Below are 22,533 nucleotides of genomic sequence, written 5' to 3'. Positions count from 1 at the left end.
ACTGGCACCACACACCCGCACGCATGTACACACACAAACACGAAATCCTTTCCCTCCCATTTAAGACTGTTTGCTGTTGGTTTCAGTGAGGGCTTTCACATTCCTTACCAAGGTCCCAGGACTGACATAAGTTGTGGCAATTTGAAATCAGCTATGGACCTTCCTGAGGTGATGCTCTCAAAACAGCTAAGGAATGTGAGGCTGGAAGAGTAGTGGAACCATTCACAACTCCCCCACTCAATAATCTGTTGGTGTCACCACTCGGGGTTGTACCTAAGAAGGCCCTGGGTGAATGCCGCCTTATCCACCATCTATCATATCCCCGTGGTGCATCTGTAAATGATGCCATTTCACTTGCATTTTGCATGGTAAGATATTCTTCCTTTGACCATGCTGTTGCCATCGTGCAGGCCTGTGGCCAGGGTGTTCATTTTTTTCCATTGATTCAAGCACACCCAAAAGAACAGATTACATGATTTCTTTCTAGAAATGTTTCACTTCAAATGTGCCAGAGCCCGCCATGGGGCCATACATCCCACATTGAGAATGGCTGGTTTATATGATAACAAAGGAAAACTCAAACAAATTTAAAAATAATTTTTAATTTATTTATAGAAAGATTTTGAAGGAAAGGGGAAAGAGACAGCACCAGCTACTTGGTATCTTCATACTGATAGCATTGTGCTTCTGGAATGATTTAAAATAAAAATATAAATTGTATCTTACGATTTTAATGTTAGGGATTTTTGGAATGATTGTTTTTGTGTTATTTTTTAAATTGTACAATTGCTGTTATCTGCCCTGAGCTCTTGGGGATGTACAGGATAGAAATACAATTTTACTAATTTACTTACTTATTCTGAATTTTTTTTTAAACCCTTCTCTGACAAGTTTATAATCAAGTTTTAAAAAATCTGGGAGAAAAATCAAACCTTGTGGTATCACATTATTATGAAAACAGTGCAACGTAGAACATGTCAGTTTTGGCCTTGCTGCATACAGATGGAATTGATCTGCAGTCAGGTTGTGCTGGGAGTACACAGATATATGTTGCATGCATACAGTTGTACTGCACTGACCCTAGCATAGTTGGCAGAACCGTAGATTGAGAAAGGTCGCTGTGTTGGTCTGAAGCAGCAGGAATAAGTTTGGAGGCCAGTGGCACCTTGAAAGCCATCAACGTTTTAGTCAAGATATAAGCTTTTGGGCGCAAGCACATTTCTTCATTTTGCACACAAAAGCTTGACTCAAACTTTGGCAGAACCATAACAGCAGAAGCAAGGGGCACAAATGTAAGCCATCAGTTTGGCACAAAGGCTTAATTGGATTCCTCTTTTCATTTGCCCCCTGCAGTGATGAAGGTGAAACATGACACCACCAAAAGAGTGTATTTGTATACAGACATCCCCACTGACTGTCCATGGAAAGATCTAAATGATTGCGCTTAACATCTCTCTTCCCATTTCTCTTATCTTTACAGGTCAATCCTTGAGAGTCAGTTGGATGGTTTTCCTTTGCTTAGGAAGCTATTTGTTGGAGAACTTTACTGATGCCCCCAATTAGCGCTGGGTTCTTAACGAGCACACAGATCCTTTTGTTCCTCCCTTAGGTTAAACCAGTTAGCTCCCCAGGCCCGAAATAAAAGCATTGTGATAAATGAGACATTTACACAAATGTGGAAATAAACAAATAAATAACTTTGCACATTGTCTTAGCAGTAGGGACTTAGACAAGTCCAAACTGAGCGGACTGGGTTGACCTCTTTTCAGTCTCCAACCCCGCCCCCCCCCAAAGCAACCACCTCATGGTCCACTCTCACACATGCCTCAATATCTTATTGTTGTGCAGCTGACATTTTCATAAACAGGCCCAGAGTGTTCGTATGAGCATCCTTTCAGCACAGAGCATCCTTCTGCAGGACCCGAGTCTCCCTCAGCTTTGCAACTTCCTTACACAATGATTCGCTGGAGAACTTTGTTGACGTTCCCGATTAGCGACTCACTGTATCTCCAGAGGGTGGTGTCCCTAATAAGGGATTCTCGGGGAAGAGCTGCTTGTAGAGGGACCCGACAATGGTAGACAAGGGCAACATCCATCGAGACCCTAACGGTGTTCCCGTAGGTATGGAGAACAGAGTGGACGGACGTCTGAACCACTTTCTTTGGATCAATGATCATTTTAAAAGGATTGTAGACATTTTTCCGGTCGGGTTCCCGAATGACGTGACTCAGAATATTAACTCCGGGCACTGTGCTCCAAGAGGAGATGTTGAACATGTCGGTGGGGGTAAATACAGTCTTAGGGAAGATGTGGTTTTCAAATTGGAAAACACCAGCTTGTGGATGTTTCTTCTGAAGGTTCTGCATCATGGTTTTCCAGTCTGGATACTTCCCTGGCAGAATAATTTCATCCGCGTCATTTAGCAACACATATTTGCTCCTGTACATGTTGCGGTAGATGCAATCATTCAAGGCTGTGATTTGTCCATAGTAGCCAATGTCCTTGGGATCCATTGAATGGTGCCAATAAGAAGAGACCTTGAAGTAGGAATCAATAGGCCAAGGGATTATCTCAATAATCCCTTCTGCGATATAGTAATCCAGCACTTTCTCCATCAGTGGGCTGCAGCTGTTCTTGTAGATCACCACTCTGTCCACCCCAAGGATTTTATACATCTCCATGCTCTGCACAAACTGCAGGACGTTGTTGTACTCGCCAAACATGGTGGAGATGCAGACGGTGAATGTCACGGGGGAACCTTCAGGATCACGGTTTCTGATTTCAAAAAGCGGTAGCTGGTCAATATCTCCTTTAGGAGACCAATGCATTGACACGTAATTTGGTTCCCAGTTTTCTGGTTCCAAACATTTCAAGTCCGTGGTACCATAAGGGAAGCCAAATCTATCAGAATGGACATCTATTTCAGCCTTGGAGACATATATTTCGCCAATGGCTGAGTGGCAGAACCAGCAGTAAAGTTCCTTGACTTCTTCGTGGTGGACTATTGAAATGACTCGTGTTATTTTGTCCTTTCTGTTGTCCAAGTACGGAGTGATGATGAAGGTTCGGTTATCTCTTAAGGGTGTGATGGTGTTTCTGGCAGGAATCCCTCGGCAGAGGTTTTTCTTCACTCTCTGTGTGAAATACAATTTTCTATTCAAGAGGTAGGAACAGGTCACTAAGGACATAATGATGGCCATGCAAACCATGCCACTCCATCCTGGTTTTGTCCAAGAGCAAGTCATTTGGGGCTTCTTGACAGCCGGTCTGTAGATAGATGGGAAAACACAACACAGAGTCACGGTGGAGGAGCTTTTACCCCTAAGATTAGCATAGAGTGCAAGTTTAGAGGAATAAGAGTGGGAGAGAAACATGACTTGAACACGGATTTTAGAAAATATTGTGTTGGGTAATTGAAGACATGTGATTTATAAAGGGGACAAAAGGAAGTAATGCATAGGATGTAAGACAGGGAGACAGAGAATGAAGTAATATTGTGGGAGGCTAATGAGAAAAAAGGCCAAACCACAGCACTTCCACTGGTATCAAGCTAGATTCAAATGAGTAGCCGTGTTGGTCTGAAGTAGCACAATAAAATCAGAGTAGCACCTTTAAGACCAACAAAGATTTATTCAGGGCATGAGCTTTTGAGTCTGAGGAAGAGTGCTTGCACTCGAAAGCTCATGCCTTGAATAAATCTTTGTTGGTCTTAAAGGTGCTACTGGACTCTGATTTTATTGTGGTATCAAGTTAGTATACAGGTGCGGAATCATAGCCTCATAAAAGTCTGATGGGATTGCCAATATTTTTAATGGGCTGCTGCTTTCATGATTTTAACAGAGTGAAAACAGAGCCACACTTAATGAATGATCAAGATACAAAAAAGTATTTGCAGTAAGCATGTAAGTCCAAACAAGTTAAATCATGAAATGACATTTCTTGATTTAAATTGTTTGGGATTTCATGATTTTAACAGCATAGAGGTCACCAGGTAAAAATCTTTGTCTATGCTTTGCTGCAGACAAGGCCAGTATTCAGAGCACTGCAGCGGCAAACTTGGTTTCAAACTGGTAAATTGGCAAGCGTATCTCTGCTGCAGGGAGATTATTTTGGTAGCATTTGTAATAAAAGCACCTGCCCTGCGTAGGTCTCAATGACAGCAAATGGCTTGAGGCTCTTATAGGGAATGTCCCACTGACTAGCACCCCCAAAGAGGCTGCCATTTTAAACTTTTTTCACCAAGTGATTGGTGTCTGCTCTTCCTGCACAATAAGGTTGAGGCTTGCAGATAAAATAACATTTCTTTATTTAACATAATGTTGATCATTCCAATTAAAATGTTGATTCGCCCCACTGATAGGTAGGTAGATAGGTAGGTAGATAGATATATAGGTAGGTAGGTAGGTAGGCGGGCGGGCAGGCGGACGGAAGGACGGACAGACAGATAGATAGATAGATTATACAGTCCAAGACCAGCGTCATAAAATTTGACATCAAAGATTTAGATTACAATGTCAGAAAAATATAACAAACTCTGTTTAGCATAAAAACCATTAGGTAAGGTGAGAATTATATAATTTTATTCTAGCCCTGGATTGCGTATTAGTCAATGGGCATTGAGAAGATTACAGCACCCAAGAAATATCTGATAGCTGATCTAACGAGAAGAGAGACCTTTTGGATATTCACTCTTGAGACTTTGGAACCAGCAGCCTTAAATCAACCGATGGACATGAGGTGTGTGAAAGCACAAAATGCTGTTGCAGTTTTCTTTATTTCTTCTTCTCCCTGATTCAAATGTACACGAGAGGATATCTATTTTCAGATACACAATACAAAGGGCATTTCCACATGCCATAAATGTAGTATAATGCTTACCTAATGAAGATGCTATATTCTGGCCCCTCCATATGATATCACCCACATCCCACATCTAGGCAGCAAACTGCTTGCTACATCCTCTATTTTAAAGCGGTTCTCTGGGAATCCCCAAAAGTGGATTCACCACCCTAAAAAGCACTAACGACCAGAAAGCAACCAGAAGGCAACCAGCAGAAGGAAGGTATGGGGGCACAAAGGCACTAAAGTCACCTGCAGCATCCTACCTTCCCTCCCGCCTCCCTCTCCCTTGTTCCTGGAGATGGGAATTACTTTTTTAAAAATGGCGAATTTCCTGGAGCAACAAATAGGTGGACACACATGTAGTCAGTGCTAGAAATAAAATAATATTTCATTCAACAAAGCATGCCTCTATAAAGTTTTATCCCCCCATATATGGTCATATCACCCAATAAATGTTTAACAATTTCTAAAATATATAGTAAAAAATTAACTCCCACCCATTTGGGAAATTCTTTAAACGGCGTCAAGAAACCCCAGGATTTGACAAAACCCTGGTTGAGAAAGCCTGGTTTAGGCCCTTCAATGGTATTGTAAGACATTTTGTTTGTGTTAGAGTAGGGCTGAATACAAAGGGGGAAATATTCTGGTGCTGGAGCTCCTGAAATATGTAAGAGTGAAGCAAATGATGGAAATGGTATTCTGAGATTATGAAGGGTAATAATGCTAGACAGGATGTGGCTCTGATGTGGTTCTTTTGAAATAATTTAAACCAGAAGGGAAATTTGGAGCTGGAGATTGATTGTAACTGAATCACACTTGGACTCCCAGACCTGAAAACTCTCCCATAAGGACAATGACCTGATATGTAATAGTGGAGAATATTGTTGGAGCAATCTACCCATGGATCCAGGTAGCACCTTTCTGCAGCATTATGAACCATTGCTTGTGGAATAGTCTACTAGTGTAGTGCTTTCTCAGTATCTAAGCGTGACAATATGTACACGGGCCAAAAGAAGAAGAAGAATAGTTGGTTCTTATATGCTGCTTTTCTCTAGCCGAAGGAGACTCAAAGAGGCTTACAGTCGCTTTCCTTTTCCTCTCCCCACAACTGTCAGGAATCAAGATGAGCCCAGCCCATAGAGTCCGTGGTAAAGAGACATCCAAGATTCAACAGGTAGTTGAAAGTCCAAGGAAGATCTTTATTAAACAGAAACTACAGAAACACTGGAACGCACCAACACCTCCAGAACAAAGATCTTGGCAGTTATGAAGATACAATAGACACCCCAGGGTTATTATAGAGTACATTCGATAGGAGAGGGGGACATAGGCATTTAGGGGGGGGGAGCATAGGGCACCAGAGGTGCAAGAATTCCCAGCCGGACAGATGGCTCAGCTTTGATCCCAACAGTTACATTTCTGTTGAGTCTCCGCTGTCTTTGCAAGGTCGAAGGAGCAGTTTGATAAGGCAGGCAGATAGTAAAGCCCCACTGGGAAAACAGGGGAGTCATGGAGCCAGAGGACAGATTTACAATGCCTGGCCTTGCAAGGCTGCAGAAACCGGCATGAATCGGGGTTCATGACAAGAACTGACACCCTGTGGGGTAGATGAGGCTGAGAGAGCCCTGATATTCCTGCACGGTCAGAGCAGTTTTCTCAGTGCTGTGGTGATCCCAAGGTCACCCAGTTGGCTGCATGCGGGGGAGCACTGATTCAAAAGTGGCTTGCCAGATTAGAAGTCCACACTCCCAACCACTGCACCAAGCTTGCTCTCGATCGGTATGCCACCAAGCTGGCAGAACGATCGGTATGCCTCTGGGTAGGTCTATTGGGAAGTTTATGTACAGTAGTTGCTTTGTACTTGTAATTTATTGCACTGTTAACGCCAAAGAGCTTATCTTATAAACTTTTTTCTCCATGTGATTGGTATCTGCTCATTCTGTACAATAAGGCTAAGGTGAGATATATCGAGACCTTTAATGGCATTAAGAAGCAGAAGAACATACAGATTGGAGCATTCAGTGAAACAAATAGATGAACTATAATAATAAATGTCATTTAGAGCAAACAACAATACAAGGCCTTCAGTACTTTGGCCATTTTGACTTGTATGACACAGCACTTGATAATAACTCAGAAACCTGGTCACATGGTCACTGCTACCAAGTGTGCTAACAAAAAGCTAATGACCTTGTTATCTGCAGCATTAACAGATGGTAAAAAAAAGGCAAAAGCAAACATTAACCAAGCTGGTTGTAGTTAATATATTGTAAAATGCCATGGTGAATTGAATTGCATCTAGTTCACTAAAACAGGCTCTTTCGTTGTGAGGAATTTGCCCATAATCTGCCAACAATCATCGCTGAGGGGAAGATATTAAATCTGGATAACAGAAATGCTCTGTTATTTATTAAATTAGAAAAGTAGTGTGCCATAGGATTTGGAGAATAAATGAGGCCAAGAAAACGTGGAGAGTACATCCCACCCATGCCAGCCTATAGTGACTGACGTTCAATGTCCCAAATTCTTCTTTGGATTGTAAGAAATATATATTCCTCTTTGGAGTTAGCCAAAAGGTCCGGAGCGCCGCGCCACGGGGGGAGGTGCAGCCACCGGCGCACCGACAGGCGCAAACGCACAGGAGTGCCATCCTCTCCCCCCCCGGGTCCCCAGGCCTCCCTCTCCCCCCTTTGGTCCCCAGCCCAAAAAAGATTGGGGACCACTGAGGACTCAGCTACTGAAGAAAAGATATTGAAAAGGGAAAATATCTAGAAACCATTATGGTTGATTCTTTATGTATATAAAAATTGTATTAAAATTGAATATATATTGTTAGAACAAGAATATTGCCTTGGATAGGTTCCTTGTTTTTCTGTTGGTATTCTTTTGTGAACCTTCCTTTTTCATGTTGTAATCTTATTGTGATAGAGGTCCCTCTCCAGGCAGGAACTAACGGGAGGTAGTTCAGGGGCCCCACTTACTCAGTTACCCGAAGTAATGGGTTTGCAGATAAAATATCCTTTATTTAACATAACGTCATGCATTCCAATTAAAATGCTGATTCCCTGCCACTGTTTGGCCAATGTATTCTTGGACTTCTTAAAATGTGTCAGCATACAGCTCTTTCTCTAACACAAGATCAAAATACATTCCAAGCAGTTGAATTGTAGATGGCAAGTGACGCATAAGGTGTTTTGCGTTACATGCAAGGCTCTATAGCACAGAGACTTCTACCCCAGTTATTTGCAACACTGAATAAATGCTCCACTAAAGTCTTCTCATCTATAGGTATGTCAGGGTGTCAAGCAACAGCAGACTTATGGTGACATCAGTAAGGGGCTTTCAAGGCAAGTGAGCAGCGGAGGTGGTTTGCCATTGCCTTCCTCTGTACAGTCTTCCTTGGTGGTCTCCCATCCAAGTCTGCTTAGCTTCTGAGATAATACAAGACTGGGCTATACCATGCCACCTTCCCTCCCTCTTCATCTATAACACTCTAAATATAACATTTTAGGAGCACTTAGTAAATAAGGTTCTCTGTAAATTGGAACTTGCTTCAGAAAACCTAATTGTGACGGTTTCAATTATCTGCTCTTATTCATTTTAAATAATATCTGTTAGCCTCCTTTCTCCTCACTCCATGGAAGGCCCATATTCAACCTGCCATCCAAGCAGCTGCATGAGTTACCAGCTGGGTCAGGTTCCAGGTATCGTTTTGACTTTTAAGGCCTTATGTGGTCTGGGTCTTGCATGTCTCTGAGTATGACCCCTGAAGAGTGCTGTTGGCCTCAGCAAGAGCCAGGGCCTTTTCTAGCCTTTACTCCAGCCTGGTGCAATGAGCTGTACCTACTAAAGCTCTGTTAGCCTGTAAAATGGTGCTCTTCCACCAGGAAGATGTTCAGGCAACGAAAGAAAGCAACAGATCACCAAAACAGGGCCCCCTCCCTTCCTCTCCCTTTCTCTCCCAGGGGAAATCGGAATCCAAAATAACCGAATAACCCTCCTAGTTTAATTATGGAGCCCTACTCCTATGAGGTAGAAATAAATACTGGTCACTGAATTATTTTATGCTATGTTGTATAAACCCTCTTTTGTAAGCATTCCTGAGCCTGCTGTGCTGGGAGGAGTGGCATAGAAATCAAATCAATCAATAATAATATTAGTACAGCAGTTTTGTAAAAAAAAAAATACCCACTACTTTTGCACAGTTGTCCATTGTACTGAAAGTTTTACATTCATTCACTACAAGTACAAATTCATTGTATGCCCCACACCAACCTGATGTCAAGAGACTTTACTGGCTTCTTTGGGCAGTTATCCTTCTCATGTACATTTGAAGCAAAAAGAAAGAATAGGAATAACAAATAACAAAAGACACTAGATCTGTTAGTCTTCACGGGGTTCCATGACATTCTTGGTTGCCGTTGAGTAAACCCCTCTGGAACAAAGGTTGGACAACCTTCTAATGACAAAAAAAAAGTAATCACTTTATTTTTAAGATGTTGCTGCTTCTTTTTCTTCTTTCTGTCGGCAAGTCACAGCAAACTGATGGGGTTCCTATAGGGTTTTCATAGAATCATAGAATCATAGAATCATAGAGTTGGAAGGGGCCATGCAGGCTATCTAGTCCAACCCCCTGCTCAACGCAGGATCAGCCCAAAGCATCCTAAAGCATCCAAGAAAAGAGTGTATCCAACCTTTGCTTGAAGACTGCCAGTGAGGGGGAGCTCACAACCTCCTTAGGCAGCCTATTCCACTGCTGAACTACTCTGACTGTGAAAAACTTTTTCCTGATATCTAGCCTATATCGTTGTACTTGTAGCTGAAACCCATTACTGCGTGTCCTCTCCTCTGCAGCCAACGGAAACAACATCCTGCCCTCCTCCAAGTGACAACCTTTCAAATACTTAAAGATATTTAAAGATACTTTCAAGTGAACAGATGTTAGAAGGTGGTTTGTTGTTGCTTGCCTCAGCATCGTGACCTTTGTATTCCTTCGGGATCTCCCATCCATTTAGGGCTGACCCTACTTAGACTTCCAAAATCTGATGACATCATAGTAGTCTGGGCTATCTATGTCAAGGTGTAATTAAGCTGCAGGCAATTATATCGGTTGAATTCATCACAACTCATATTGCCCTCTTTTATTATGGGAACCAACCAGCACAGCCTTGAGGATACATGGAAGAGAACAGGTAACTCTTGCGGCATAATCCTCCTGCAAATATGTACTCACAAGGCAGAAATGGAAACTTAATGACCCTTCAACAGTAATGTGCCCAGTATGGCATTCCGTATTGTCTTAATAGGTTCTGCACTATTTGAACCAACAGTTACACCCCTCCAAGCAGCAGTGATACAACTATCACCACGATTATGTTGGCTCTCAAGACCAATTGTGACACAACGTATGAAACAAATGAGTCTGTATCCAAGGGAAGAAAAACCACTTCTCTGCTTCCAGGAAGGGAGGCTCATCAAGGGCGCTGCGTGACATTTGGTTGAGGTTAGGTGTAAAGAAGGCAGAGCTGAAGGCAAAGGGCGAAATGCTCAGGAAATGGAGCTCCTGAAATATGTAAGTATGAAGCAAATGGTAGAAATGCTATTCTAAGGTTATGAAGGGTAATGCTACCCAGGAAGAGTCCCTGACGTGGTTCCTTTGAGCCAATTTAAGCCAGAAGGAAACTTTGGAGCTGGAGATTGATTGTAACTCCACCACCCTTGGACTCCCAGTCCTTAATACTGGAATATGCCATAGGAACACATTGGATTTCATGTGATATGTAGTAGCGGAGGATATTGTTGGAGCAAGCTACCAAGGCATCCAGGTAGTATCTTTCAGCATCGTTATGAAGTATTGCTTGAGAAGTTGTCTACTAGTGTCATTCCTTTGCTTTCTCCAGTATTGAAGGAAGACATACCACCAAATTCTGGAACATCATTGGCAGAGGCAGTCCCTTTGATGCCCCTTCCAGTAGTCGTACCGTTGTGGGAGTGGGCTCTTTTTTACCGCCATGTTGTGCTGCGTCAATATTAATTTTAATGGGTTTTTATTCTATGTGGGAGTTTTACTGTGTAACCCGCCATGAGCCAGCTTGCCAAGTGTGGTGGGTAATAAGTCTAAATAATAATAATAATAATAATAATAATAATAATAATAATAATAATAATAATAATAATAATAATGACCACATGTACATGGATCAGGGACATTGATATGCCTCTGGGCAGGGTTATTCTCATTAAAAAGAATTCTTGAATGGATTTCAGTTTTGTCACCTGGTGACCATTCCAGCCCCAAACCACCACTATGTACAGATGTTGTGGAACATTGTTATTCTGGCATAACTGCAGAGGTGGGTCTCTCAAGAAAGCTCTTTGGATCCTTGAAAATCTCAGAATACCATCTATGGTTCTTAAAGGTGTGGATATGGTGACATTTATCCCAGGATATTTAAGGGTGCTCTGTCAGTTTACTGAGATACGATCTATGGTTCATATAAACGTATGAGGCCTTTTTCTAAAGACCATCACTTTGACTTTAGCATAGTTAATATTTAATATTTAATATTTAGTTAATATTTAATATTTAACTGCAGAAGTTATCTAACTTCTACAATTTGAGGCCAATATGTGTGACAGACACCAGAATGATATAATCTGTTTATAAAAGAACAGATATTTTGCAGATAGAACAAACTCAGATGCAACAAACTTGATGACCTAGGAATTATATCATTTAAATACAAACAAAAAAAGTGAGTGGGGCTTAAACACGCCTTGTTTTACCCTTCTAGTTAACAGGGTCTCCTCCATAAAGCAGGCTGACGTGCCCACTTGTAGTTTAATGGAAATTTCAACCACGGTCATTTTTTGTCAATTACATTAAAGCCAGTTGTTAGATCTACAGTTTAGATTTAGATTACCTTTAATGGCATAAAGAGATACAAAATACGTACAAATAGCCACAACTCAAGTAAAGATACAAAGTGTACATCTTGCCAAAGATCTTGGCAAACACAGAAAATTAAACCTTAACATTGCCCAAAGTACATTTGCAACCTTAGATAGTCAGGCATGGTTCTTCCCACTAAGCAGGACTTTGATGATTTGCAGTTCATTTGTGCAAATCAGCTGTAGTTTGGCTTTATGGTCCTTGTTCTCCCCCCCTTATTGGTAGGGATTTCTTCTGTTTAATTCCTATTTGCCGAACATTTTATTGGGCAGGTGTTGCCTGTGTACAGTTTCCTTATTAGAAATAATAAATGGGGCTCAGTTTGGAGCACAGTGAGTTTCTTCCACAGATATTCTTTTGAGATGGAATCAGACACCATTTTTAAATTGCTGAAGGCCACAAACAATTTGCCACCTTTATGCTTTCATTAAAGAGCCTCTTGTGGTACAGAGTGGTAAAACAGCTGACATGCTGTCTGAAGCTGTCTGCCCATGAGGCTGGGAGTTCAATCCCAACTGCCGGCTCAAGGTTGACTCAGCCTTCCATCCTTCCGAGGTCGGTAAAATGAGTACCCAGCTTGCTGGGGGGTAGACGGTAATGACTGGGGAAGGCACTGGCAAACCACCCCATATTGAGTCTGCCATGAAAACGCTAAAGGGCATCACCCCAAGGGTCAGACATGACTCGCTGCTTGCACAGGGGATACCTTTACCTTTACCTTTATGCTTTTATTTCCTTGCTCCAGACAATGAAAAACAAGTTAGAGGAAGAACGCTGAACCACTTCTTGGGAATCTTCCTTGGCCAAACTCTAACGGGATGCAATAGCACAGGGATTGGCCTCTTCTGGGCATTCATCCAAGGTGGAACAATGTGATGACCCCAGGGGAGGCACAGAGACAAGCTAATTAGATATAGAGTAAAGGGGAGCAACGCTCTGGGCTGTCACACTCAGATCTAGTTCCGCAGATGATGGCTGGGTAAGTTCTCTTGCAAATTGTTGTGTTGAAGGGAGTTTTGTTTTTTTGTTTCCAAAGCCACCTATCCATAGACTACTGTCTCCATTGATCTTGTTTCAGAGCAGTGGGTATTAAGCCTTTCAGACTGGGGCAATCTTTGAGCAGGGCATTTTATTTATATGCCCTCTTCCACCTTTTGACTGCTCTTTATCAGTAGCTTTCGGATGTGACCTTAATTCCATTGGCTTACACTGGGGTAGGCATAGTCTGTCTTCAAAGACTCTCATGGTGAAAATGAAAAAAAATCCCTCCATTTACTCATCTTGTTCAAAATTAAGGAAGGCAGCTTATGAGATGACTAGCCTTTTGAGAAAGTTTTTGCTTGGGAGCTACAACATATCTGGAATATCCAGATCTATCCAGAGAGTGAGTTTGGTGCAGTGGTTAGGAGTGCAGACTTCTAATCTGGCTCCCCCACATGCAGCCAGCTGGGTGACCTTGGGCTCGCCACAACACTGATAAAGCTGTTCTGACTGAGCAGTGATATCAGGGCTCTCTCAGCCTCAACCACCTCACAGGGTGTCTGTTGTGGGGAGAGGAAAGGGAAGGTGAACGTAAGCCACTTTGAGATTCCTTCGGGTAGAGAAAAGTGGCATATAAGAACCAACTCTTCTTCTTCTAACCTCTTGTTATCTAAAATCTGGCAGATGGAGTGGATCACCGCAGTCCTGCGGTCCCATCTCCCAGTGTTTATTCTTGATTTGCCAATAAGTAGAGCAATCTTTTTAGGAAGGAGGCAACAGCTGTTGTTATCAGTGCTTTGGTTGGGTAGCACTGAGAGGCCATTGGGAACAGAGGGGTGACCTCTCATGGTTTCCAGTCCAATTGTTGGGCTTGGGTTGTTATTAGGCAATACCAGATTATTTCCGATCTTTTCCCGTTCCACTCCAAACTCTATGAGAGGGAAGTACGTAATTTCCCAGGAAGGGCATTTAAGGAGGATATTACTTTTTTCAAAACGATGTTTATGTGGCCGATCTTTATATAAAGATTTGTGATGGTATCAGAAATTAGGGAAGTTTGTTCTGCTCATAAATCCAATCCACACGCATTTGCTCCTGAATAAGTTGCCAACCAGGGTGTAAACTGCACGGAGCTTTTATTCCAAATGCAGGTCGATTCAGTCCCTGCCATCTACACAGAATGCGATTTCCATTTTGATTTTGGGCGATTTAAATTTTCCTTCTGCAGCAAGAAGGATTGATCCAGAGTGACCCTACCTTTATTGTGTGATATCTTGGAGTGCTTTTAATGCTCAATATTTTTAAAATCTGGATTGAGAAAGCAGGCTGTTTTGAATCTGGGCTCTCTTCCATGGTAGAGATGCCCTGATTGGCCAAAGCTGGCCATGTGACAAGCTTGCCTTAAAGGAGAAGCCCCTAATTGCTCTCAACTTCTGTTGGTCTTGGATTTTTTCTCCCTCCTAGGCCTTCTTCGATCCTTCTCCCCCCCCCTCCAAGAAAAGAAAGAGGCTCCCTGCTTGACATTGGAATAAACAAAGTAAGTGCAGACTCTGCCCAGGTCTCAGGAGGGGTTTCAGCTGTAGCAGTTTGCTCTGCCTCCCTCCCCCCCCCCACACATACTCCCGCTCTACATCAACTCATGGTTGAGAACCTGTTTGAAACTGGGGCAGATTCTGCACTTTCTTTATTCCATTGTCAATCCTGTTGAATTCAGATCGCTTTGAACTTGGGTCTTCCTCTCCCCCCCTCCTCCCCATTGAAACAGGAAAGTCTTCTGCATGTCGTTAGGGTAGTTCAGAAGGGGCGGAGCCAAGCCTCTTTCTTTATTTTCTTGAAGGGGGGGGGAGAGAAGCCAGGCAGAGAGCCTCTTTCTTTTCTTGGAGGGGTGGGGGAGAAGATTGAAAAAGGCAGAGGAGGGAGGAAAAATCCAGGACCAGCAGAAGTTGAGAGAAATTAGGGGCTTCTCCTTTAAGGCAAGGTTGTCACATGACCAGGTGTGGCCTATCAGAGGTTCTCTACCATGGAGCTTGGTTTCTCAATCCGGATTTTAAAATATATTGAGCATTAAAAGCACTCCAAGATATCACACAATACAGGTAGGGTCACTCCGGATCAATCCTTCTTGCTGCAGAAGGAAAATTTAAATTGCCCCAAATCCAAACGGAAATCGCATTCTGTGTAGAGGACAGGGACTGAATCGATCTGGGGTTGGAATAAAAGCTCCGTGCAGTTTACACCTGGGAGGGTGCTAATCCTTGAAACAGCTCCAGTAGCATCATTCTTCAAATAAAAATCTATTCTGGGTGGTTTCCCCCCATTAATCATTTGCTCCTCTGAAGGGGAACACCCTCTCTTTTGGTCTCCCATTTGGAGGCTTTTCATGCTCTTGCTTTATATCTTTATATTTAGTTTAAAAATTCCGCACCGTGCAGGTAAGATAAAACATTTGAGTCCAGCAACAATGGTTGAAAAGTTGAAAGCCTTATCTCAAAACTCTCAGCAAAGAAAATAATGACCACTGCCACGCCTAACTGGAAGTCTACCAAATAGAACTTGCTACATCTATAAAAGCCACGTCCAAGGCAATGAGTTAACAATTAGGAATTAATGTTTGTACTTTGCCCTTCTATAGAACATGTTTGCTGGGGGGGGCGGGTAATGAGGCAGTCTCCCCATCCTCCAGCTTGCACAGAAGATTCTTACCATATATATTTTGGAGACTACACCCAACCAACTCATTGGATGATGAGCCAATTTACTTTCTCTTTTAAATACTGGAGCTACAATGCTTAGTTTTCAGCCTAAGGGGGAAAATGCCAGTTACTCCGATCCTAGCAAAGAGCTTGGCTTCCAGGATCTTCCATTCATAACACTCCAGGGTCATGGAAATCAGAAACCCTATTTACTTATTTATGGATCTTTAAAAGGAGATCCCCCTGGTAAACCTTCCTAGCGCAGCATTTTCTGAGGAAGAAATGGTCCTGATGACTGGTGACTTGAAGCCTGTATTTGCTGTACTGGGTGTACAAGCGGGCTCTCCTTTGAAAGTTTTCCAAGCAGAAACGAGATGGCCATCAGACAGCAGTGCTGATTCTATGACTCACTGTGAGCGTACACAGATCATGAGAGGAAGGCAGGAAGAGGTGAGCCAGGGCTTGGCTCTTGCGGCCCTTTTTTATATTCCCAGGGCAATGCCCATCCCCATTTTGGGGCCAGGAAAGATTCTTTGGTCCAGGCATCCTGGAGGTTTTTTACCTTCCTCTGGGCATAGAGCAGGGGTTACAGGAGAAGTGTGTGTGTGTGTGTGGGGGGGATAACTGTGAATTTCCTGCATTTTGTAGGGGTTGGGGGTTTCTAGATGGCTAGGATTGCCAGATGAAATTGTTCTGGTGTTGGGGGGATTGGGGTGGGTGAGGTCTGGGATCCCACTGGTGATATCACTAGCGGCACACTGTTTTTTGGGCAAAACTCTAGAGGCAAAATTTGCCCAAAATCCAGAGTGAGCACCACACCTCACACCTTTATCTGTCCCCAAAGCTTGCATAGCCACCTGCCACCCACCACCATTGTGCCTGCTGTCCCCCCCCCCAAGTGCAAATCTGCTGTTGATGTGTGGTGTCTTCAGCAGAGCTGCAAACAGCATTTCCACAAGTCTCAGGTGTGTGGGGGAGTGGGTGTGAAAGCCATGTAGAGTGTCTACATGCAGCAAAGCAGCAAAAGGCAGCTCCGTGAGATTCAGGTAAGGGAATTTCCTCTGCTTTCTTTAACCCCTTAGGCAATGGGAGATCCCTAGGCCCTAGTGTGAGGGTCTGGTACCTTTATAGATGACTCTTGGGGTCTCATTCAGCTCTCTATTTCTGTGTTGTATATTTCTAATACTGTGGGTAGAGGAAGGGAAGGAGATTGTAGGTTGCTCTGAGACTCCTTAGGGTAGAGAAAAGCGGGATATAAAAACAACTCTTTTCCAGCTGATGTTCGTGGGTAAAGACGGGTATTGTGTTTGTATGTCCTTTACTGACTATTTGCTATTGTGCTTAATAAAACAGTGGGACTGGTCGTGTGCATGGTTTGTTCTGTCTTTGAGACAATTTGACTTCCACGGCTCAGAAGGAAAGTGGAATACAAATATTTTGCATTAAAGATGGGAAAAAATCAATTCCACTGAAATCCTGAAAAGAATGTAGCCACTCCAAGGAGTAGGAACACAGTATATTATGGTATTAAAATAATATTATTTTATGAACATAGATTGTACCAACAACACGCCAAAAGTTGCAAAAATCTTATTCTCATTTAAGATCTATGTGACAATATCATGGCTGGTGTGTGTGTGTGTGTGCGTGTACGCTAATACCAGGGTGTCTCTCCTTCCCTCTCCCCACCCCCTGCTGCCTTGAGTTGTTGCCAATGGAACCCCCTCCCTTTTCCTTTTTACAGCATTTTTAAAAGCAAAGATAGATAAGTTAAATACACAATTTTACTTGCAATTTTACAAGTCAGCTAGCCCAAACCCACAATCACTCATTCCCTCTTACCGATGAGGTCTGTCTCTGTGTTGCTCCTCGCAGAGGGTCAGAGTCACAATATACTTTCCTGCGGAGTGGGGAATCAAATCCTGTTCTCCAGATTAGAGGCCACTGCTCTTAACCACCACACCAACCTGAAACTCCAGGAAGTCTGCCTAAGTAACGTGCAGGTAAAAGGACAAGTTGCCGAGGCACTTCCGTCTCATGTGTCTTTTGCCGAAAAGTATGACCAAGATTATTTGTTCTTGTGTATCTACTGGGGAGTGTTTAATATAAGCAAAATCTAGGGTGCAGAAGGCAATCTGGTGGAAATCAGGAACTTTGCCCTTTCACATCAATAAATCAACATTCCTGTGGGATCTTAACAGCTCACAACATTTTAATATGTCACAGCTAGGCTTGGCAGCTCCAGGCTGGGAAATACTAGGAGATTTGGGGGGTGGAGTCTGAGGAAGGCAACATCTGGGGCATCGTGACACAGTCTAGTGTCTCCGGGAGAACAATTCTGTTGCCTGGAGATCAGATGGAATAGCCTGATTTCCCCAGCCACCCTCTGGAGGTTGGCAAGCCTAGACACAGGTCACTTCCTCAGCTATATTGAAACATGTGTCAGCAGTTCAGGTGCTACTAGACTTTCATTGTACCATAACAGCTTAACATTTTGTAATCATCGCAGAAGTAACTAATGGAATTCCATTGTGCAAAATAAAAAAGAGAAGGAGAGGAGACGACTGAGAGGGGATTTGATAACCGTCTTCAAGAATTTAAAAGGCTGCCATATCGAGGATGGAGAAGAGTTGTTCACTCTTGCCCCGGACCAGAACCAATGGGATGAAACTAATTCAAAAGAAATTCCGTCTAAACATCAGGAAGAAGTTCTTGACAGAGCGATTTCTCAGTGGAACAGGCTTCCTCGGGAGGTGGTGGGTTCTCCAACTTTGGAAATTTTTAACAGAGGCTGGATAGCCGTCTGACAGAGAGGCTGATTCTGTGAAGGCTTAAGGGGGTGGCAAGTTACAGTGGATGAGCGATAGGGTTGTGAGTGTCCTGCATAGTGCAGGGGGTTGGACTAGAACTAGATGACCCATGAGGTCCCCCCAACTCTATGATTCTATGATTCTTCCTTCACTTGCTGCTGAAAATGGATCAAGGGGCTGAAGAAACAGCTTTTCATTATAAGTGCTTTCTGAGACTGAGCTCATATTCTAAAGCAAACAGAATACACTGGGGAAAATGCTTATTATTCCAAAATTATCTTATTTATTTTAATGTTTTACCGTTGCATATTTCAGACAAGATACTAAAGAAATGGCAACAGCAATTCCAGCAAATTATTTTTCGAACTAAAAAACTGAGATCTGCTATGGCCTTAATATATCAATCACGAAGAGGCTGGGGAATTCCAAATATTTCATTGTATTGTGAAATATACCAATTAAGGCATCTCATTCCCTTTTTATCTCTTTCTAAAGAATTAAGTGGACTGAATATTGATTGCCAAAATTTAGAGGAAACAGGGATGCCAGGTTTTATTTTCAAAGAATTTGGTAGGAATAAAATAAGTGATATTTGATGTCTACTCTTTACAGACTGATGTTGATTTGGAAATAATTTTATCTGCATAAGAACAGCTCACAAAAAAAGACATTATCATCCACAAATAATCCACAACAAGAGAAGCCGGCAGCCAAAAATCTAATGGGTAAATTCAATCTAATGGGTAAAATTTAATGGGTAAATTTATCAATTGTATTAATTTATTTTATTTACTCATTGTTATAAACCACCTCAAGCCGGCTTGAGGTGGTTTATAGCAATGAGTAAAATAGATCAATTGAAATAACTCTGCCAACCCTCAACAGGGTTGCCCTTCTCCCCTCCTGGGTTGGCACTCTGTAGGCTGCACAGGTTGGCACTCTGTAGACCTCTGACGCCCCATTGACTCTGCTCTCCCCAAAATCTCTCCATTCCCATCGTAGCAGGCTAAGTTTCCCTCTGAGGGGGTGAAACACTAAACTTCCTGCCATGCTAAGAGCTAATTTTGCCCATCTGTTTCAAACAACAACAACAAAATGTTATAGGGGCCGTGGGAATCCTTCCCATTGATTCAATTGTGCCCATAGGGGAGGGAAATCCAGCAAGTTACCTCAAAAGGCTTTCATGGGATGCCAGTCCCCAGATGGGACCTGGGGATCCCCTAGAATTATAGCTCATCTCCAGACTAAAGAGATCAGTTCCCCTGGAGAAAATGGCTGCTTTGGAGGGTGGATTTAACCACAATATGCTCCCCACACCTCAAATCCCACCCACTCCTGGATCCACCCACAAAATCTCCAGGTATTCCACAACCCAGAGCTGGTAACTTTAAGTATAGTACCTGTCCTGTCGGCTGAGCTGAAGCAAAGCCTTTGAGAACCTTTTGGAGCTCTTTTTGGTTTGATTTAATTTCTTCCTCCCAAGATTCTTTATTCCCCCCCCCAAAGCTGTGAGGATTTCTTTTTAAGGTAGCCCTTCATGCATTTAATTTGGGGGGAGAGCCAGTTTGGTGTAGTGGTTAGGAGTGCAGACTTCTAATCTGGCATGCCGGGTTCGATTCTGCGCTCCCCCACATGCAGCCAGCTGGGTGACCTTGGGCTCGCCACAGCACTGATAAAGCTGTTCTGACCGGGCAGTGATATCAGCACTCTCTCAGCCTCACCCACCCCACAGGGTGTCTGTTGTGGGGAGAGGAATGGGAAGGCGACTGTAAGACGCTTTGAGCCTCCTTCAGGTAGAGAAAAGCGGCATATAAGAACCAACTCTTCTTCTTCTTCTTCTTCTTTTTACAAAAAGAGAAAGAACAACACTAGCATTCAGCTCCAATTAGTCCCTGGCTGAAGAAAAGTTCTTTTTAAGGCTCTATCTGAATGGTCAGAAGACAAAGGGTGGGGAAACAGTTTCCAGAAGTATTTGCCAGGGGCTAAACTGTGTGTGATCAGTGTGCAGAGGTAAACAGAACTGTACGTATGTGTTAAGTGGTGTCAACTTGCTGTGAATTAATCACCTCCCCACCATCCTGTCCTTGACGGCCTTGCCCGGGTTTTGCAAACAGAGAGGTGTGCCTTTTTCGACTGTGGGATTTTTTTACATTTTTGTTTTTCCCCCTTGTAAGTTCCTGCTTCTTCGGTGGGGAAGGGTTTTGGTTCCGCATGTAGTTTGCTCCTTCTTCTTCTGTGCCAGGCCTATCTTCCTGCACATTTAAACTGCAGGTTTTTATTCTGGACATAAACCAGTGCAATATTAAATCCATCACTAGAGGGAGAAGAAAAAAACATAAAACAAACATCTGAAGAAGAAGAAGAAGGAGAAGAAGAAGAAGAAGAAGAAGAAGAAGAAGAAGAAGAGTTGGTTCTTATACGCTGCTTTTCTCTACCCGAAGGAGGCTCAAAGCGGCTTACAGTCCCCTTCCCTTTCCTCTCCCCACAACAGACACCCTGTGAGGTGGGTGAGGATAAGAGAGCCCTGACATCACTGCCCGGTCAGAACAGCTTTATCACTTCTGTGGTGAGCCCAAGGCCACCCAGCTGGCTGCATGTGGGGGAGTGCAGAATCGAACCCGGCATGCCAGATTAGAAGTTTACACTCCTTACCACTACACCAAACAGGAACTTAAAAGTGAGGGAAATGATGATCCATCCAACTTATGTTGGCTCTTCCTCTTTCCCTGCTGCCTTCCACTTTTCCTAGCATTATTGTCTTTTCCAGGGACTCTTGCCTTCTTATAATGTGACAAAAGTAGGATGCTGCCAGCTTAGATGTTCTTCGATCCGAGCCAAATTTCTTAACTCACTGCTGTGTAAAAGAGAACTGCATTCGGATGAACGAAACACTCAGTTTCTTTTGACATCCCAGAACCCTGATATAACTGAACCAGTAGCAAAGTTTTTACATCTTGCCATGAGAAATCGTGAATGTATTATGTCTAAAGCATGATCTTTGCGTTTGTTCTCACTAGCAGTGGATCCTTTTGCACTTTCCCTTCTCATATTGTACTTTTATATGCTATTAAAGGCGTTGTTGTTGTTGTTGTTTCTACAGAGAGCCCTGGCTTGACTGGATCTAGAACACACTGATCTGTGTTTTGGCCATCCACACTCTCTGTTAAAAAGAAGTGAGCTTTTGAGTGCAAGCACTCTTCCTCAGGTCTTAAAGGTGCCCCTGGACTCTGATTTTGCTTTGTTCTCTTCCTGTTGGAATCCAGCTTTTTACACTGTCCAACTTTCACACTCCTAGATAGCAATAGAGAATACTGCAATAGGAATGCTGTTCTTCTTTCGTGTAGCGTTACACGTGCATTCCCCAGCACAGGAACGGATTGAGCACGGAGTTGGACTAGATGGCCTGTCTGGCCCCTTCCAGTTCTGTATTCTATGATGCTAAGTAATGCCAGGTAATTCTTGAGACTGTGTACAATGCAGCAGTAGGGATTTGGGGCTGGGCTGGAGGCCTTCATTCAGATCAATCAGATCAACACAGCCATGTAGGGATCATAAACAAGCCTGGGACTGGAAAGGTTCACAGGGACTGGGTCCTCCACCTGCCTTCTAAGGGCTGGATCCTGTAATGACTTTCAACCACTGTTCTATTGGGTTACACCAAAGAAATAAATGTAAGGGTACATTCCATAACCAGCAGCCAAGAAGCAGAATATTTTCTTCTACCTTTTACCTATCTGTATGGACTGGTAACTTCCATTTCAATGTATCTGAAGAAACGTGCATATACATGAAAGCTTATACCTTGAATAAAACTTTGTTGGTCTTAAAGGTACCCCTGGACTCAAATTATATTCTATATTTTCTTCCAAAATAGGTAGCTAGTGTATCTTTTTCTTGTTAAAAATACAGCCTTCAATGTGAATTATTTCAGTGGTGTCTGGCAGTGAATGTTAAATACTTTTGATCAAACTGACCAGATAGGTTTTACTGAATAATAAAAAAAACCTCAAGGAAACAAGCAAAATATAAATGGTGATTAAAAATTACATAATGGAAGGTGCTATAGAAATACTCTGTGCTTAATTAGGTTAATTAGGCCCAAAATTGAATTTAATTGGACTGGCGACATATTGGTTTTCTCCAGTTAGTTTGCCTAAAAACACAACAGTTGGTCAACCATTTCTACATCTCAGGTCTTGCTTCTGTTTCATTTCTAGCTATCCACAATTGCCTTTAGTGTTTTATTATAAAATTA

General features: G+C 42.8%; 1 protein-coding gene and 1 long non-coding RNA gene across 3 annotated transcripts; one reads left to right on the top strand and one right to left on the bottom strand.

Annotated features, from left to right (window-relative positions):
• Positions 1-586: 586 nt before the first annotated feature.
• LOC143822231 (uncharacterized) lies at positions 587-17,948 on the bottom strand. 2 transcript variants are annotated; one of them, XM_077307175.1, is made up of 3 exons: positions 17,311-17,948; positions 4,675-4,788; positions 587-3,267 (listed from the first exon to the last, which is right to left on the bottom strand). In XM_077307175.1, exon 3 carries the CDS (start codon positions 3,243-3,245, stop codon positions 1,950-1,952), a length of 1,296 nt encoding a protein of 431 aa, XP_077163290.1. In that variant the 5' UTR covers positions 3,246-3,267; positions 4,675-4,788; positions 17,311-17,948; the 3' UTR covers positions 587-1,949. The 2 variants fall into 2 exon arrangements, with proteins under 2 accessions (XP_077163290.1, XP_077163289.1); XM_077307174.1 differs by lacking the exon at positions 4,675-4,788 and having other exon boundaries at positions 17,311-17,945.
• On the top strand, positions 16,244-19,746 carry LOC143822232 (uncharacterized). The gene is made up of 3 exons (XR_013226096.1): positions 16,244-16,514; positions 17,344-17,471; positions 17,978-19,746. It is a non-coding gene; the product is annotated as an uncharacterized LOC143822232 (long non-coding RNA).
• Positions 19,747-22,533: the final 2,787 nt, after the last annotated feature.

The sequence above is a fragment of the Paroedura picta genome, chromosome 12, assembly GCF_049243985.1.
Source record: "Paroedura picta isolate Pp20150507F chromosome 12, Ppicta_v3.0, whole genome shotgun sequence".
Classification (NCBI taxonomy): Eukaryota; Metazoa; Chordata; class Lepidosauria; order Squamata; family Gekkonidae; genus Paroedura; species Paroedura picta.
The sequence above is the reverse complement of the archived record's forward strand: the minus strand, read 5'-3'. Positions and strand labels throughout refer to the sequence as shown.

What these genes read in the sequence shown, in the direction of transcription:
- LOC143822231 (XM_077307175.1), bottom strand. Translation starts at nt 3,245, where the DNA reads ATGACTTGCTCTTGGACAAAACCAGGATGGAGTGGCATGGTTTGCATG.